Source organism: Diabrotica undecimpunctata, chromosome 1 (assembly GCF_040954645.1).
Source record: "Diabrotica undecimpunctata isolate CICGRU chromosome 1, icDiaUnde3, whole genome shotgun sequence".
Taxonomy (NCBI): Eukaryota; Metazoa; Arthropoda; class Insecta; order Coleoptera; family Chrysomelidae; genus Diabrotica; species Diabrotica undecimpunctata.
Window position 1 is genome coordinate 36463952 of NC_092803.1, and position 17857 is coordinate 36481808.

Genomic DNA, 17857 nt, shown 5'->3' on the forward strand with positions numbered 1-17857 from the left:
TTAAGATCTTCATCATCATTTCCTACGATAGTACGTTTCTTCCGTTTAAACATTTTTTCATTTATGACATGACGATAATTATATAAAAATGTATTTGCAGGAGTCTGTCGATTTGGATAAATCAGACTATATTCTCTTCTTGCCGCTTGCTTGTTTTTATTATTTTTTACATAAATTAAGAATATATCTACTTTTTCATCTGCAGTATAACCCATTTCGGTATGAGGACTGACAGTTTATAATAAATTAATAATTGCTTCATTTTGAAATGTCAGTTGCATAGCCACCTATGGTTACCGTTTTGTAGTACCATATGCCATTACTGAACAAAACTAATGCTACACAATGTTATATATTGGTAATCAGGAAATGCAGGGCTACTCAAAAGTATAAAAAAATACAGGGTGTCCCATTTGAAATAGTGAAGATGCATTTTATTGGGCACTACCTGTATACAAAATTTAGTCTGTTGCTACATTGTTCATCGGTAAAGATAAAATAATACAAATTTTATTTGAAACTTTTTTGTATTCCCGAAATTAAGGAAAATAAGTGGGGGTCAAAATATAATGAGAAACCCGGTACATATTTATAAACTGTCATGCATTCTAGATACGTAAAATACGCGTAAAATGATACACCGGTCATTTTGAAACACCGGTTTTAATTTGGTGATACACCAAATTAAAACAAATGGTTAGAAAAGCTACTATAATAACTAATATTACAAAAAATATATTCCGATAAAAAGGACTATACAGTTAGAGCGAAATCTTTTTCATACTTGTAACCTCAATTAAGTAGATCAAAAATAAATTACATTTAATTTATTATGGAAATAATTATAATGGAAGTTAACTTTAAAGGCAAACGTGGTTATGGGAGAAGACAATACTGTTAACTAAAGATGTTAAGAGAGCTAATAGTACATTCTTTACTTAAAATTAAACAAAACATATTAATTTCATAAAATTATTGCCAGTAAGGAATAACGAAAAATCCTCTTTAGTAAGACGAATCAATATTAATATGAACAAGGTATTATAAGGTATTAATAATTTATATTAATTTTCGTATAGTAAAGGGCCCATTTACCTGCTTATTTCACCTGGCGAATTAGGAGTATCTATTAGACCTCCAGTCGTAAGATCTCCATCCTTAAGTGACAAAGGTGAAGGAGGTAATCTAATCAATAACTTTGATTTTTCGCTTCCAGAAGTCATTTTTTGGGAATATAAAGGGCACTATCCGGCTGACGGTAAACAACCAATTATTTAACACATAATAAAATCAAAGGCCAACTGATATATTTTGGAGTTTAACAAATTATTAATACATTATGATTGTTTGGGTTAAAAATTAGCGGAGCATCGCGAAATATGGAATAAACGTTTTTTCTTTCAAAGATACAGATTTACAGTGACGATATATTGTTATCATGACAACTACGTGAAATATTTATTTATCTGAATATTTATTAGGATTTTATTCAGAGGTTATATACCGGCTGACTTAAAAATGAATTAAAAATTTGGTAGGTATCTTTCCTTAGCAACTATGGTAGAAGCATTTACTACATCTAAAAAATCATATCTAGTCGAACTGAAAGAAAAAAATTATTCTATTGATTTTTTTGGCCTGTTTGCATTCACTTCTGGGCAAAGGACTTTCCATGAGTTTCTCACTCCTCTCTGTTTTGTGCTATTTGACGCCAGTTTCCTGCCAGACTTTTGCTTTGATTTCGTCTAGCAACCGTTTTTGCGGTCTTTCTCCTTTATGACTGTGATCGCGTGGTCTGCAATGTATAATATTTCTCGTCCATCTTTCGTTGTTTTCATTTCATTTGAGCAATTCTTTCAATTACATATTCTACCTTTGTCCTATAAGTTGGTAATATCTTTGAACAATCTTGCCAGTCTGGGTGTTATGTCTTTAATATATTTTAAAGAAGTATATAAGCAATTGGTATTCGGTACAAAAACATAGTACGCCAAAATGATGAGTTGCAAATTACTGTCACAAGCGAAGAACCGAATACCAATTGCTTATATAATTCTTTAAAATATATTAAAGACATAACACCCAGACTGGCAAGATTTTTCAAAGATATTACCAACTTAAAAATAGCCTTTAAAACCTCATTAACTTCAAGATCTATATTTTCTAAAGTTAAAGATAAGAATGACATTAAGAATTGTTCCAACGTTGTCTACCAAATTCCATGTAACAACTGTAATTTAGTATATGTGGGACAAACCTCACGCAGTTTAAATAATCGCTTAATTATTCACCGGAGTGATAGCACATTATATCCTGAAAGATCTGTTTTAGTTTTAGTTTTAAATGAATTATGAATCGGTCAAAGTTTTAGCTATAGAGTCTAACTACACTAAAAGACTTTTCTTAAAAATGGCATTCATTTTTCTCTTAATCGCAATTCTACTATTCACTACTGTAGTGCAGTGACTAGTGAGTGTAGTAGTGTCTGGGGACTCGGGAGACTGAGACCTCGGAAGCCCTGAAGAAGACATCAGAGAGGATGCCGAAAGCTCGGCCCAATGGATATCGACACGGTTCAACCCGGAAAACTGGTGAGTTTAATATTAATTTTTATAATAGTATTAATCTTAGCTCTGGGTTTAATATATATATATATATATATATATATATATATATATATAGAAATATATATATATATATATATATATATATATATATATATATATATATATATATATAGAAATATATATATATATATATATATATATATATATAGAAATATATATATATATATATATATATATATATATATATATATATATATATATATATATATATATATATATATTGTACGAGAAAATATGTAACAAAATAAAATTGTTGAACTTGTAACATACGCCCTTATCTGATTCATTTGGTATTTCACATGTCATATAAGATCGAATATCTAGATCATTTAAGCACACAAAAGCACTAGAGTAAGGAAACAAGCCAAAGAAGTATCCAGAAGAAGCTAAAAATGACATGCAAATAGAACTAATAGAAAAAAATGTAAGGACACAAGCTTATAATGATGTTAATACAGTAACAAAGTTTGCAATATTTGTGGCATTTGTTTATATTATTATGTTAATAACAAATATTTTTTAAAGTAAGAAGTATTTTCCTTTTATTATTATTACAATCACGTTTTAACTAGGTATCTTCAAATAATTTCTTCGAATGGAAACAAATATATAGGAAATCAATACTTCAATTTAAATAAACCTATTAAAACAAGGTTATAGCCAAACCTTAAGTATCAAAATAATTCAATTTTTATAGTTTTGATTTTGATTCATTGGATAAATTGTATCAGATACAGTAAAAAATATCATTGTTGTAGTTTAAGTACAATTACAGCTACTGATATATGTTGATTATCGATAACACCAATCTAATCGTATTTGGGTTCTTCAAAATGTCCTGAATTGAGTTAAATATTTTGTTGGAACTACTTGTTTTGATCATTTTAAGTGTTCTTGAAGTTCAGTGAAGCTGAAATGCTTGAGATTCCTTTTTGAACTTTTGAGAATGTCGATAGAAACGGTGCGTATGTAACACAAGAATACGATATTTATTTCTACAAGGTTTGTTTCTGAACACCTTTCATACAAGTAGGATATGTTTTATCTGCTTTTTATTACTTGATCAATATTTACTAATAATTACCAATATAATATAATATTAGAAATTCGATAAGTAAAAATAAATTCAAAAATTAAAAGAAGTAGAAGCATAATAAGCCAGGGGTGACAAAGCATAAAGGACTTGATAATATAAGATTGCTGACAGTGTCGCTAAAGAAGAAACTGCTTTTAGTACTCTTTTCGATGGACGATAAAAGAAGTACTTATTTTACTTTATGGGATACTAAAAAGAAGTATCATTGAAGATATCCAAAAGGAACAAAAGGAGAAAAGTGACTTGTAGCAGACTATCGAGAAATATTTCAGGCCAAAGACAAGCAAAAAGTTTATTGAAACCTCTTAAACCTTCATCCAATTAAACTTAAAGTAAAGCTAAGTGTTCTTAGCCCCATATCATGTCTGCCAAAAAGGGCAAAATAAACAGAGCAACATGCAGATGCTGCAAAAATTAGGTAAATCGGCTAGATATATTATCACTACAGGATAATTGTTCTTAAATGAAACAAATATATTGAGGAGGTCTTTTTAGAACCTGATAAAGTAACAAACTAAGTTCCGAAGTGAATAGTAGGCTTTCTTACAAGTTTAGAGTGTTTATATACTTGTTTTTAGGTTGCAGTGTAGAATAATCTGTTAGGCTAAACAACCACTGCAAAACATATAATCTTATTGTGCCGTCTTCTTTCGAAGATTGGCATTCCAAATGGCAATAATTGTAGCTTTGGAAAGTGCTACACGAAAGATTTCATACAGATCAGTGGTCAACACAATCTCCTCAGGTCTTTCATCCATGAATTCTGGCGTCTTCCTACAGATCTTTTGCCTGTACTTTACCTTTCAATATAATTTGATGTAATTAATTTCATCAACCTTTTAATATATGACACAAATATTGTATTTTCCTCTTTTTGATCATGCATAGTTTTTTTTTGTTTACTCATGCCAAAGTACCTCATTGTTGGTACCTTTTTGAACAAATGCAATCTCAAAGTAATCTATTCTTTTTTCTGATTTGGAGCCCATTGTTCAACTTTTTTACAACAATAGAGCAAGACAGAAAATATAACATCTGATCATTCGAATTCTGAGCTCCCAACTAAGGCTTGATCTTGTAAAAAATGTTTTTATATCTATGAGTGTTTTCCTCGCTTGTTCGATTCTTGATTAGAATATTTTTTTTGGGTTACCCTGGCTGCTAATATTTTCTCTTAAATATTTTATTAAAGTTACCTGTTCTATTATTTGTCCCTTGGCTTACAAATGTACGATTGTTGGTACCTTTGAAAATACTGGAATTTTAGTTTTGGAAACATTTAGATTTAAATTGAACATTTTGCTAAAATAAACTAGCGAATTTATTATATTTTGTAGTACTTGTGGGTAGCTTGCTATTCAAATGGTATCATCAGCGTACCTGTTATCTATGCTGTTTCCGTTGACCTTGATTCCACCTTAAGCCTCTTCTAATGCTCTAAATGTACTCTCCCTGACATAACCCGGCCACACTCCTTGTCTGATTCAAAACAGAAACGTCACAAATTGTACTTAAACTCTGAAAATGTCCCCAAGTGTTTTTGGTATCCATCTCTTTTCGATATACTGAGTCTAAAGCGTTCATAAAAATAACATGTGTCTTTACTTAATAACAGGCGGTAGCTAGTTTGTCTTTCGTTTCATGCGTGGAAGACAGTGATGCTTGATAAAAAATATGTATTTTATTTCGCCAGGTATTATTGACTCACGGGTAAAGAACCATGGACTCTACTGTAAAAAACGCATTTTTAACTGAAATTGTTTTTTATTCCCATTAAGCAACAGTACAAATAATCATTTGTACTGTAGCTAAGATACCAGAACACAAAAGGACACAAAAGGAAAGGCAAATAAGCTGTAATACTCCATACGCAAAATCAGCTAAAGAAGGAAATGACAACAAAATCCAGAAATTTTAGAAGGAAGAAGAAAATCAAGAATATAAGTCATTTTTGCCACCAAATCTTATTTGACTCATACTAACAATTCCCCGTTTGTGATTTAGTAAACGTGTATAGAAAATATTCTGACAAGATTTATCTCACCAACGCAACTATCATCCTGTATGATTCGTTATACGTCTCTTCCTGCAAGGGGAGCCAGACGGAGCTCATAAATTTTGTTACTTGACAAGACAGCAAATATTTAAATGGTGTTAACACTAGTATTTTATTGTGTATTATTTATGTACACTCCTTGACACAAATATGGTATATTTTAATAATATCTTATATTTTTAAAAGGAACAATATTCAAAACATAAACAGTTTTTGAGTTACAAGCATTAACATTGAGAAAAAACATTTGATATATCGATCGTATTTTATTATGGTAAAAAAACAAACTCATTCATTTTGGAGATTATGATTTTCCCAAAAAATAGTAGTGAATATAATATTAATAATGACAACTTCATATAAATAACAAGCATTAAACAACAAGAGAAACGTTTTATGGCGAATAACTGCAAGAAGTAAATAAAGTCAGAGAGAAGATGACAAGATTTATCTCTTATTGGGTGATTTTAAAGCTCGAATAGGCAACCAAATAATACCCGGAATTAAGGAAAAACATAACGAGAATGTTAGAAACGAAAATTGAGAACTCATGATAAACTTTTGCACGAATAACGTACTTTCAACTACTCCCGTGGACAAAGATCTATGATAGATTATGGTATAATCAACAGAGATATACATCTATCAAAAATAATTGACGTAAGATGCCTCAACTCCTAGATGTAGGTAGCGACCATGGCCTAGTATTCTGTAAAATATGAATCATCGGGAAATATTTCATACCCAATATAGCGGCACCAATACAAACAAAAATCAGAGTCGGAGAACTAAATACGGAATCCACGGAATACTTATACAGAAAAAGAATATCAGAGCAGATTACTGATAATCAAATATTTTAAAACGATAACATCGAGGAAATCTGGCAAATACTCAAAAATAAAATAATTATTGTAGCAACAGAATCACTTGGAGAGAGGAAAGTAACGAACATTAACATATGAAGAGTACACTGCAAAAAGGGGGAATGTCAATAAAGTACAATTTTGAGAAACCTGGTTTTAAAGGTTTAGAGCACCACATTTTAAAAATTGTTACTTTTAGCAACTTCTGATATATATTGTTTTGATTGTTGGAATGTTTTTAAAAGGTTACATATAAGTTTTATTTATTTTTGACATTATTTATTTCTTGGCAAACCTTTTTGAAGTAGTGTAAAAAATTAAAACCGGTGTTATTGCAGTATTTATTCGTAAATAACTAGATAATCGTTTAGAACATATAACTTAAAGTATTCTTCTTTTCTTTTTTTGATTAGTCACTTCTGCGACTGGTAAATTTTCAAAATATGTCTTTGCTTTTGGTCCACAAAATGTCTTTAAATGTTGTAGATCTTTAAATTTAGCATCTGATATTGGTAAAAGTGATAAAAGAAACATTTTTTAAAAACAATAATAATAATAATAATGATAAACTCACCGTTGTATAATTTTTGTGGCAACTCAAATTGGCCTTTTGGGTATACTTCAGTTAGGTCTTTGATTGGTTCACGAATCACAGAAGATTCCCAATGCCCATTGTAACTTGATCTGTGTTCCACTATTCGAGGATGATCCTCAGAAATTTTAAACTCTCTAATAGGTCTTGATGCAAATGGACATTTCTTTTTGTAATAACAATCCAGTAATGTTGACCAATCCCTAATCATTGGTTGATCTACTTCAATCACCTGAAATGGAGTAGGCTTGGTTCTGCACGTACGAATTTCAGTAATCCAATCTTGAGGAACTTCAGCTTTTGTCTTTTGACATACCAATGCCATGTCTCGATCACACTCTAAATACGAATGCCCACGCATTGGAAAAGTGACGGTAATGCTTGATAGCCTCTTAGCAATGTGAACAACGTAGTGTAGGAAACGGAACATTGTAAAGTTTTTATTTTGTCCGCCACATGAATCGCAAAATATGGCTAAGTGGCGTACATTTTCGTTAAGACACAAAAATATAAAATTATGAAGAAATGAGACTACCTCATTTGAGCCTTTTCCTCCAACTGTCTCTGGATAGCAATAAAAAATTGGCTGATTAGTTGACATCACATGAATATTAAAAGAAATGAAAGTTAATTGTCTTTTATAGTATGCATCATTTGTTGTAATATTAGGAAGATTTAGATTCTTCTGGTAGTCTAAAGCAATGGCTTCCATTTCAACTGTTTTCATTGCTTTCTTACGGGCAGATCTCTTTCTATCATAAAAAGTTTCAGCTTTTGCTTTGTGTACACTATTAGCAATATGTAACTTTCCAATATGTGCTTCTATTTCTTGCCGTGAGACTTCAGTACCAACTGGAAGATGTTCTAGGGATAGTTTGAGTGACTTCATTTCTGCTAAGAATTTGTCACACTCACTGCATGTATTACTGCGTGGATACCCGAAGGAAATGTTGAATTTTGTATTAAATATCCCTCTATAAAACACATATGAAACAATGGGATTTTGAAGAGCTTTGTACATTTCATGCATTTTTTTAATATTCAATTTATCAGGTAGGTATAATTTACTGGTTTTGTTTCTGCTGTAATGGCTTTCTCTACCCTTGAAAGATTTAATATGATTAATCACACAATCAACTACCTCCTTCGGTTTTTTGTTGGGTTTTTTGTTTAATCCACGTTTGTCTTTTGGAGCAATCCCAAACATTTTCAAACTGAATTGAATAGTTTGTAGCCTCTTTTTCGTGATACCGTGAAGAGAGATAAATGCTAAATAACAAACAACAGTTTCTTTTACGATGTTATCGGCAGTGTATCTAACTTTATATGAGTAAGATGCATCATTTAATTTAGCCACCTCTTCTGGTTTCCTGCTTCTTCTTTGAGCAACTGGTCGCACAGAAATAAGACCACCCAGATAAGAATTTTGGTCATTATAATTTTGAGAATTAAAAAATGATTTATTATAAAACGCCTATTCTCTTCTGTTATTTTATTAAAACATTGCAATCGTTTGCACTTACAGTCATCACCTGTTTCATGACTCTGAACACGTAGTAGTTTCATAACATCCACCATGCGTCCAGTTTTTCTTTTTTTCTTGGATGGTTCCATTATATTATTATATGCACAAAATATTTTAATGATTTAATAATAAACACTCTTTAATAATTAGGTACTATTAAACGACACTAAAAGTAACATTAGGCCACAAACAAAATAAACACATAAATAGGTTAAAATATTATTCTAACCTTTCTTACTATTTCAACCGCTAACAGCAAATGGCATTCAATAACATGACATTCCCCTTTTTTGCTTGGTTCGTTCTGACTATCCCCGTTTTTGCTGGGTACCGCATATATTTAAATGCTTTTTTATCACTGACTGTCGCCGTTTCAGCCTTGAACGATAGTTGACATTAATCTGCTATATTCAGAGTAACTGTTACCAACCTTAACTCGAAAAATGAAAAAAACTGACATTCCCCCTTTTTGCAGTGTACTCTTCATATGAAAAAAGAAGACCTCATGGTTTAGAAAGAAAGTGAAGACAAAATACGAAAAAAAAAGAAAGCCTTTTTACAATATAGAACACAACAAACGCAATAGCCATACAACCACTATAAATGGATCAGAAATGAAACCAATACTTTAGTCAGAAAAATAAAAAGGGAATACTAGCTCAGCTTCTCAAAACAAATTGAACACGACGTCTACAGAACATAAAAAGGAATATGGAGAATGATTAGAGGACAAAGAAAAGACATGAATGAACTAATAAAAACGAAACATATTCAGAAGGAAACATGGGCAGACTACTTTCGATCCCTATTTGCTAATGGTGATGATAATGAACCACCACCAACATCAGAAGTGAGGACAAACGAAGAAATAAACATTGAGGAGGGAGAGGTAAAGAAAGCATTAAGGAAATTAAAAAATAGATCTTTACCAGAAGAGGACAGAATACTCAATGATCTCCCAAAGAACGGAGGACCAGATCTGACCAAACAACTATTAAAACTAATCCAAAGAATAATAGAACAAAAAATTTCTTCCTCTCTTCAAAAAGGAAGAAATCGGATCCGGAGAATTATAGAGGAATTAATTTATTAAATACAACACTAAAAATTAACAACCAAAGAGACAACAAATAAATTGAATTAAATTATAACACTAGCAGAAGAACAACAAGGTTTTAGGTAGGGAAGATCAGGCACCGGCGCTATATTTATAATCAGGCAAGAGCAAGAGAAATCATGCAACAAACCGGCATATTTATGTTTTGTAGACCTTACGAAGGCATTTTACATAGTCAAATTGTCGGACGTTATCTACTTATTGCACGCAAGGGAGATATCTCTAGGAATAATTAAAACGATCGAAAATATCTGCGAGAATAATACAATAAAAGTAAAAGTAGAACAAGAGCTAACTGACCAAATTAAAGCTGGTAATGGTATATGATAGAGGAATTCCTTGAGTCCTCTATTGTTTAACCTGATCATGGATAAAATATATAAAAAAGTAAGAACTAAAAAAGGATACCACATGTACGAAAAACAACTTAAAACGATCTGCTATGCAGACGACTCAAAACTAATTTCTCAAAGTGAAGATGATTTACAACGTATGCTGCACCAATTTAATATAACTGCCTGAAATGCGGTTTTGCCTGAATGAAACAGTATGGAGAAATAAAAATAATGGGAAAGAACTGAAAGGCAGAATTTACAAAACATCAGTCATCAGGTCAATAATGACATACGCAGCAGGAACACAACCTGACACAGACAAGGACAGTACAAAAATAATGCTAGAAACAACAGAGAGGAAAACCCTTAAAAAAATCGATGGTAAGACATGGTCACATCATGGACTGGATAAGAAAAAGAAGTAGACTGAAACGATAATATAAGCCGAATGACAACAAATAAAGTAGTAGAGACGGCAATCCTCAATATAAAAACGATTAGTGAGAAGACCACAAAAACGATGAATCGACAACTTACTGAAAAGACATTGAAAAACAAACAGTTATGTCTGCACAAAAAGAAGAAGAAGAAGGAGTATATTACCAAAGGAGAAGCAGCAGGAGGTAAAAGCTGTAAGATCTTTGAAAAATGAGGAGTCTATAATTATCCCATCAGCAGATAAAGATAATACAACTGCTATAATGGATAAAATTTTGCAGATAGTAACTCTGATATTTGAATAAACAGCTGATTACCATTAACATGTCAGTAATTTATGACTCTCAAAGTTATACTAGTATTTGCAATATTATTTTCTCCCCTGTTAAAATAATCCGAAATACGTCTTGAGGCGCGTGTTAGATTATTTGCAGATATTTTTATCCAACAACTAAAACATAAAATAAATTTGAACTGGGATTTTATAAAGACATTTAATACCTTTCATATTTGTCTAATAAAAAATGTTTATGAGACAAAAATGAGATTTTTATTAGCTGGGCATGATTAAATACGTCAGTATTATGTAGTCAAATTTTGCAGACGAGCAGAAAAATCATTATACATGTATTTTTTAATCTTTATTGCAATACCTTGAAATTTTTATGCATGGATCTTATTTGGAACTCTTAGATTTGCATTTTTGACTTTGCAGTTTTGTACTAGGTACATATAAGTGGAGTTAATTTCTCTTTTTAACTGAAATCGTTTATCTGTCTGTTCTGTTATTAAGTGGATTAGTCTTAAGCTCCAAGATCAGTGCTGCAGAGTAAAAGGGCCATACCTCACCGGGACGCCATGGCGGCGTAGCCAGCGACGTTTCCAATTAATTCTTTTAAAACGAATGGCAGGTACCTCACTTGGCGACCACTTCCCGACGGGCCCGAATTGGAGGCGTCGCCAGTGTCTACAGTTCCACTTGTGGCGACTGGCTACCCTGGCCACTTGGCGACGATACCAGCAATATAAACGAGAGTATACGTACCGTCACTCATTCAGTCGCCAACCAGTCGCTACTTTGAAAACTAGGATGCAAAATGAGTTTTGATACAGAAAGATTTATTGTAGAAATCGAAAATCGACCATATTTGTGGAACAGTGCGTCAAATGATTACTCAGATTGCAACTTAAAAATTAAATGTTGGGAGGAATTAGTTAATATTTTTCAAGATAAAGAAGAAATGAGTAACCAAGAGAAAAAACAACTATGTAAGTACAATTATTTATTACCAGTTTATAACATAAAATATATGTTAATTATTTATAATATATGTTAATTATAATGTAATAACCCAAGAAAAAAATTTCCTAACCTAAGAATCCGTGCTCTAATTATTATATTTCATATTATTACAGATTTATCATGCATTATTATATTAGGTATAATCTGTAATAATAAAAAATATAATATAATTAGAGGACGGATTCTTAAGTTATTAAATATTTTCCTAACAAGATATTAGAAAGATTCAAAAAAGTTAATAGGTAGTTATTCGTTTCTGAGTCCTATATACCTATTATACATTTCTTTCTTGCCATGGTAGTGGGTAATTAACAAAATATTCTGCCAGTTTGTCTCGAAATGTAAGTGCTGTTCTACCTCCTCTATTTCGTTTTTGATCTGTAGCAGCTTGGAACCCCGGTATCGTCAAAGTATCGTCGTATGAATAGCCATCTCTTGATCGTACAAAATTGTGCAAAATGCAACATGTCTTTACTATTTTTTTTGCTAATTCTATATGTACATTCAATGGTCTGTGAAATATTCTCCACTTATTGGATAATATACCAAATGTGCATTCAATGAAACGGCGCGCCCTGGATAAACGATAGTTAAAAATTTTTTGCTTGTAACTAAGATTGTGTCCTCCATATGGTCTCATAAGATTTTCGTGTAAACCAAAGGCTTCATCTTCTACTACCGTATATGGAATGTACTCACCATTTTCTAGTGGTTTGGCTTCGGGAATATTTAGAGAATTGCTAACAAGGTTCTGGTAAAAAGAAGTTTCTTTGAAAATTCCCGAATCACTGCTTTTTCCATACGCTCCGATATCTACATATGTGAAATTATAATTAGCATCACATATTGCAAGTAAAACAATGGAAAAGTAATGTTTATAGTTATAGTACAGCGATCCGGAATTTATCGGTTGAATTAGTCTGATATGTTTTCCGTCGATAGCACCGATGCAATGTGGAAAATTCGAGTTTTTTTCAAATCCATTTGCAATTGTTTCCCAATCGTTTTCTGTGTTTGGCATAATTATAAATTTTTCGTGATGTTGGCATATTATGTCGCACACTTCTCTAATTATAGTACAAATCGTTGTATAACCAAGTCTGTAGTTGTAATAGACTTCTTTGAACGTACATCCTGATGCAAGATACCTAGAACAAAAAAATAATTAAATTATCTCGTCAATTTATTTTTATCTATTATGTATATTATAAATATATTATCATCTATATTTATTATATATAAATTTTCATTTGTTTCAGGTGTTGCTTTACAGAAAAAGTGGAAAAGTATACGAGGGTGTTATACAAGGGAAGGTAGTCGACAAAAAAATTTAAAGTCTGGATCCGGTGGTGGACCACGAAAAAGTTAATATGTATTCTTCCAGCAGCTGCAATTTTTAAAACCTGTGGTAGCTATTAAGGAACCAGAGCACGTTGCTGGTGACGAATCTGTGGAGAATATTAAAACAGACAGGGAGGTGGTACGATGTCCCAAAAGGAAAAAAACAAAAGATACCACTACAGAACCTGAGAAGGATAAATTCCTTGAAACACTTAACAGAAGTATTGAAATGAGAGAAAAACATGAGGCCAATAGTGAGGACGAAGATAGACTATTTTTGCTAGTTTTGTTAGGTACCCTAAAAAAAGTACCTCAAGAAAAAAAAATGGTTACGAGGATTCAAATGATGACCTTGCTTGACAATGCCACCCGTAATATTGAGTCTCCGGGCAGTTACGGTCATTATCAAACGAAATATATGGTCATTAGCAGAAACCCTCCAGAAAACCCGATAATATGCATAGGTGACGATCGCATAAAACGCGTGAAAACTTTTAAATACCTTGGCACCACAATCAATGACCAATCGGATCCACAACAAGAGATAAAAACCCGAATACAAATGGCAAGACAAGCTTTGGTGAAATTCAGACCGCTCCTATGTAATCAAAACCTAAATTTCGAAATACGCTACAGAATGGTCAAGTGCTACATATGATCCATCTTGCTTTATGGCATGGAAACGTGGACTTTGAAAAAAACATCTATCAACAAACTTAAAGCATTTGAAATGTGGTCATTAAGAAGAATGATGCGCATACTTTGGGTGGATAGAGTTCGAAACGATGACGTCCTTAAGAGAGCCGGCGTGGAAAGAGAACTCTTTAAATTAATTAAAAAACGCAAGATTGGTTACCTTGGGCACATATTGAGAGGAGCAAAATATGAAATACCCCAGTTAATTCTACAAGGGAAGATCGAAGGTAGGAGAGGAGCCGGCCGCAAACAATTATCCTGGTTAAGAAATATTAAAGAATGGACAGGAATACACAATACAGGCGAGCTGTGTCACGCCGCCAAGAACAGAATTCTAGTAATGAGATAGTCGCCTACGCACTTTGGTGTATGGCATGTTAAGAAGAAGGGCAGTTATGGGCACCAGGGGACTTATGGATACCCATATCAGCAAAGTTCGTGGTCCCAATCACAACAAGTGCATAATTCTACTCATCACTTTGGATATTCTTCTCGTCCTGGAGGATCTGAAATGCCACATTCTTCCTACCAGTCACCCGCATCCGTATCCAATTTTTCCGAAGAATCATCAATTCTTGATATATATGACTTATAAATAATTTAAATTTTCTACTTAATTTTATTTAATGTGTAATAGTTTAAATGTAACCATACTAGAAATAAATGTTTACTTACCTCAATATTACAAAGAGTTTTTCTTCTGGACTCACGGATTTTCTTAACACAGTATCTGACATTCTCACGTAATTGAAAAATTTTTCGGGATATTTCATTAAATCTTCATAAATTTGACAAAAACACCACTTTGGCTTCGATTTGATATAAAAGGATGTACCCATATTTTTTCCTTCTTCTTCTGCTTAATATTTTTACGACGTACATAAAAATAATATAACAGCGCGATTTCTTCCACGTCCATTTCTGTCTATATAACGAGAGCGACTGTGGTGATCGCTGGCGGCGTTGTTGGCGACGTGTTTTGGCGACCTACGGTGGCCAGGAGTAGCCGTGGCGACGTCGCTGGCTACGTCGCCATGGAGTCCCAGTGAGGTATGGCCCTAAGACAAAGTTATGACCGGCTATACCTATGACCCATACATACTTAACAATTTCACTATTATGTGTACCAAAAATGGTACACACTTGACTTATATGTCCATATATAGTCACAAGTATTGTCACATGAATTCTAACACATATGTACATGAGAGGGTCATACTTTCCATTCAAATATATGTGTAGTTCAAATGCTTTAGGCTGTAACTAAAAGCTGGTCACCTAGTTTAGGCATACAATTATAGATGACGCCACAATGTACAAAATTTAGCATTACTTATTTGAACGTTAAGTCAGAGAACTAACGAACACAGAGAAGCGACACAACGGTCCAAAAGCGTGTACCATTTTTGTATACGCATGCCCGATTCTGGTTGTTTAACTGTCAAAAACACGTGCTTATTCTTTAATTCTGGTTCTTTAAGTGGAAAGTCTGTGTTCGTTAGTTCTCTGGTTAAGTTGTTGTGTATCAGTTACCGATAAGTCAGTGTCGGCTAGGGTCGTTACACAGATAGGCGTGTATATTGATACAAAATGAATTCTAGAGGTTTAATTGAAAACAAATAATATACGAATTGAGGAAAATTGGGTAAAAGTCTGATGTTGATGACTTAAAAAGTGATCCAATAGCGATTTATTTTCATCGATTAGGGATTCTGGTGTAAGTGCAGCTCCAAAAAGATATAGAGTACAAGTAAGTTCTTAAGTAAATAAAGACACCAGAGCTAATAATGTCATTTCACATGATAATGTTTCCGAAAATAATTTGGAAAATAGTGACAGATGAAAAAAGACAATAGGAAATTAATGTTATTTGGGGCGATTGTGTAAGTAAGAAAATAAAATAAAAATTGCAAATAAGTATTATGATAATAATAACTGTATCTCTTAGGAAATTCACAAGATTCTAAATTAAACGAGAACAATGGATTTTCCATGCCGTTTTTTAAAGATACAGATGGTGATAAACCTATTGACTTTTATGTAACTTTCATAGCAGACATTGTATACCTCTCATTGTGCATGAAACAAACCGTTATGCAGAACAAGAAGTAGTATCTGGCATAGTAAATACTGCAATAAAAGACAGTTCTTTGTTAGCTTACTGAAAAAATACCGATGAGTCCGAAATTATAACATTTATTGCGATGTTTATGTGGATGGGATTAGATAGAAAACCTACACCAAAGGGATATTTTCTCGAAATTTGCTGTATAAAACCGATGTGGGAAACTATGTTGGCATGACCAGAATGCGGAATAAATTACTTTTATCCAATTTACATTTTGCAGATAACAATCTAACAAATAATACTAAACGTTTGGGTACAATTCTGCCCTTAGCAGATAAGCTTACTTCAAAATTTCAAGCTGCATATATTTCAGGACGGCAAGTTTGTATTGACGAGTCGATGATTCCATTTAGAGGTCGACTTAGTTTTCGACAATATATTTCGGGAGAAGCGGCATAAATATGAAATTAAGAATAACTCAAATTTATAAAAATTTTCTATTCTAGTTATTTCTACATGTAGATCAAAAAGAAAAATAAATTATATTCACATATGTTTTTTTTTTGTGTGATAAAAGTGACATGGACTTATTATACACGTATATGGTGAATGCATCGTTAAACTCAAAATATTGGCGATTAACAGTTTCTTTTGTCCTTTTTATTGGTTGAAACCTCTGGAAAATTTCGGAAAAAGTTAATTATACACATTCCATTGTTGAATTTACAAAAATAATAAATTTGAGTGATTTCTTGAGAGCTCAGGACATTTGGGTGTTTTTGAAAGACTAAAAGAAGACTGGTTAAAAAGAGAGGGTGGAACTAGATTTTGGATGTTTGAGAGATGTTAGAAGCCGAGAAGAGAGTTATCTGTTGCTGACCTTAGAAGAAAGAACATCGCATCCTGAGAAGTGATTTAGTGCTGGTAGTTTCAAACGGTGTAAAAGTAAGTTTTTTTGTTAGAGTGTAAAAAAACAAAACTTCAGTTCTGGTTTATGAATGCTGATTTGGAGAAGTTGCAGTATTTAAGTTTTGCAGTATTTGTAAGTACAGAAAAGTTATTCTTGATCAGGAGAACCATAGACGAGTTTTCGGCAGCCAAAAAGAGATAGGAAGGATTGTTAGGACGTTTGATCTAGATTCCATGTAAGCAGAACAAAGGAAGGAATTTAGCTAGAGAGTTTTTGATAAACGAATATCAGGAACATTTTAGAATTGAAACCTAACCATTTTTTTTTAAAACAGTGTTGCAGAGGCATAAAGTTTTGAAACGAAACAAAACATAAAATTAATTTGAAAGGTGTTCTTTTGTTAATTTTTTGTAAAATAGTATCTGTTATTTGTTAAAGCAAATTTTATTTGGGCTGCGCAGTTTAATTTTTCAAAAAAGGGAACTTTGATATTTCTAAGTGATTTGTTTATACATGTGATATTTTTTCAAGCGATTTTAATATTTTATTTAATTGTATCGAACAAATTTGAAGTTTATTTTTCTCTTTCTACTCTTGTTTATTATTGAACACTAGCCAAAGACAATTGTATTTCTGAACTCACATGAGAACCCTGATATATAATAAAAATATAATTCATATTTTGGCGTCTGTAATTAAAATTATCTTCATATATGAATTATAAAACTAAATAAATGTTTTTTTTTGTTTGGTTAATTTGTTTTTTTTTTAATTCAGCATCAAGTGTTCATTCTTACAATTAAGTTTTGGGACTTTAATGTCCAGCTCTCGTACCATCGTTCTGGAGGTTCTCAGGTAGTATTGATGTATTTACTTTTTCAGACCTT

The 17857-nt window shown here is 32.2% G+C and overlaps 1 protein-coding gene across 8 annotated transcripts in view; it reads right to left on the bottom strand.

Moving 5' to 3' along the window:
- The window catches only part of LOC140447911 (G protein-activated inward rectifier potassium channel 3-like), a 145040-nt gene that overhangs the window by 71509 nt on the left and 55674 nt on the right, over positions 1-17857 (bottom strand). The window contains exon 1 of one of the 8 annotated variants that reach the window (XM_072540886.1): positions 1096-1363. The exons of the other annotated variants lie outside the window; for them this stretch is intronic. Coding sequence (XP_072396987.1) covers positions 1096-1223 — 128 coding nt within the window. The 5' untranslated portion in view covers positions 1224-1363. Of the gene's footprint in view, positions 1-1095; positions 1364-17857 lie in introns of those variants that run through there. 8 annotated transcript variants of the gene reach the window in all.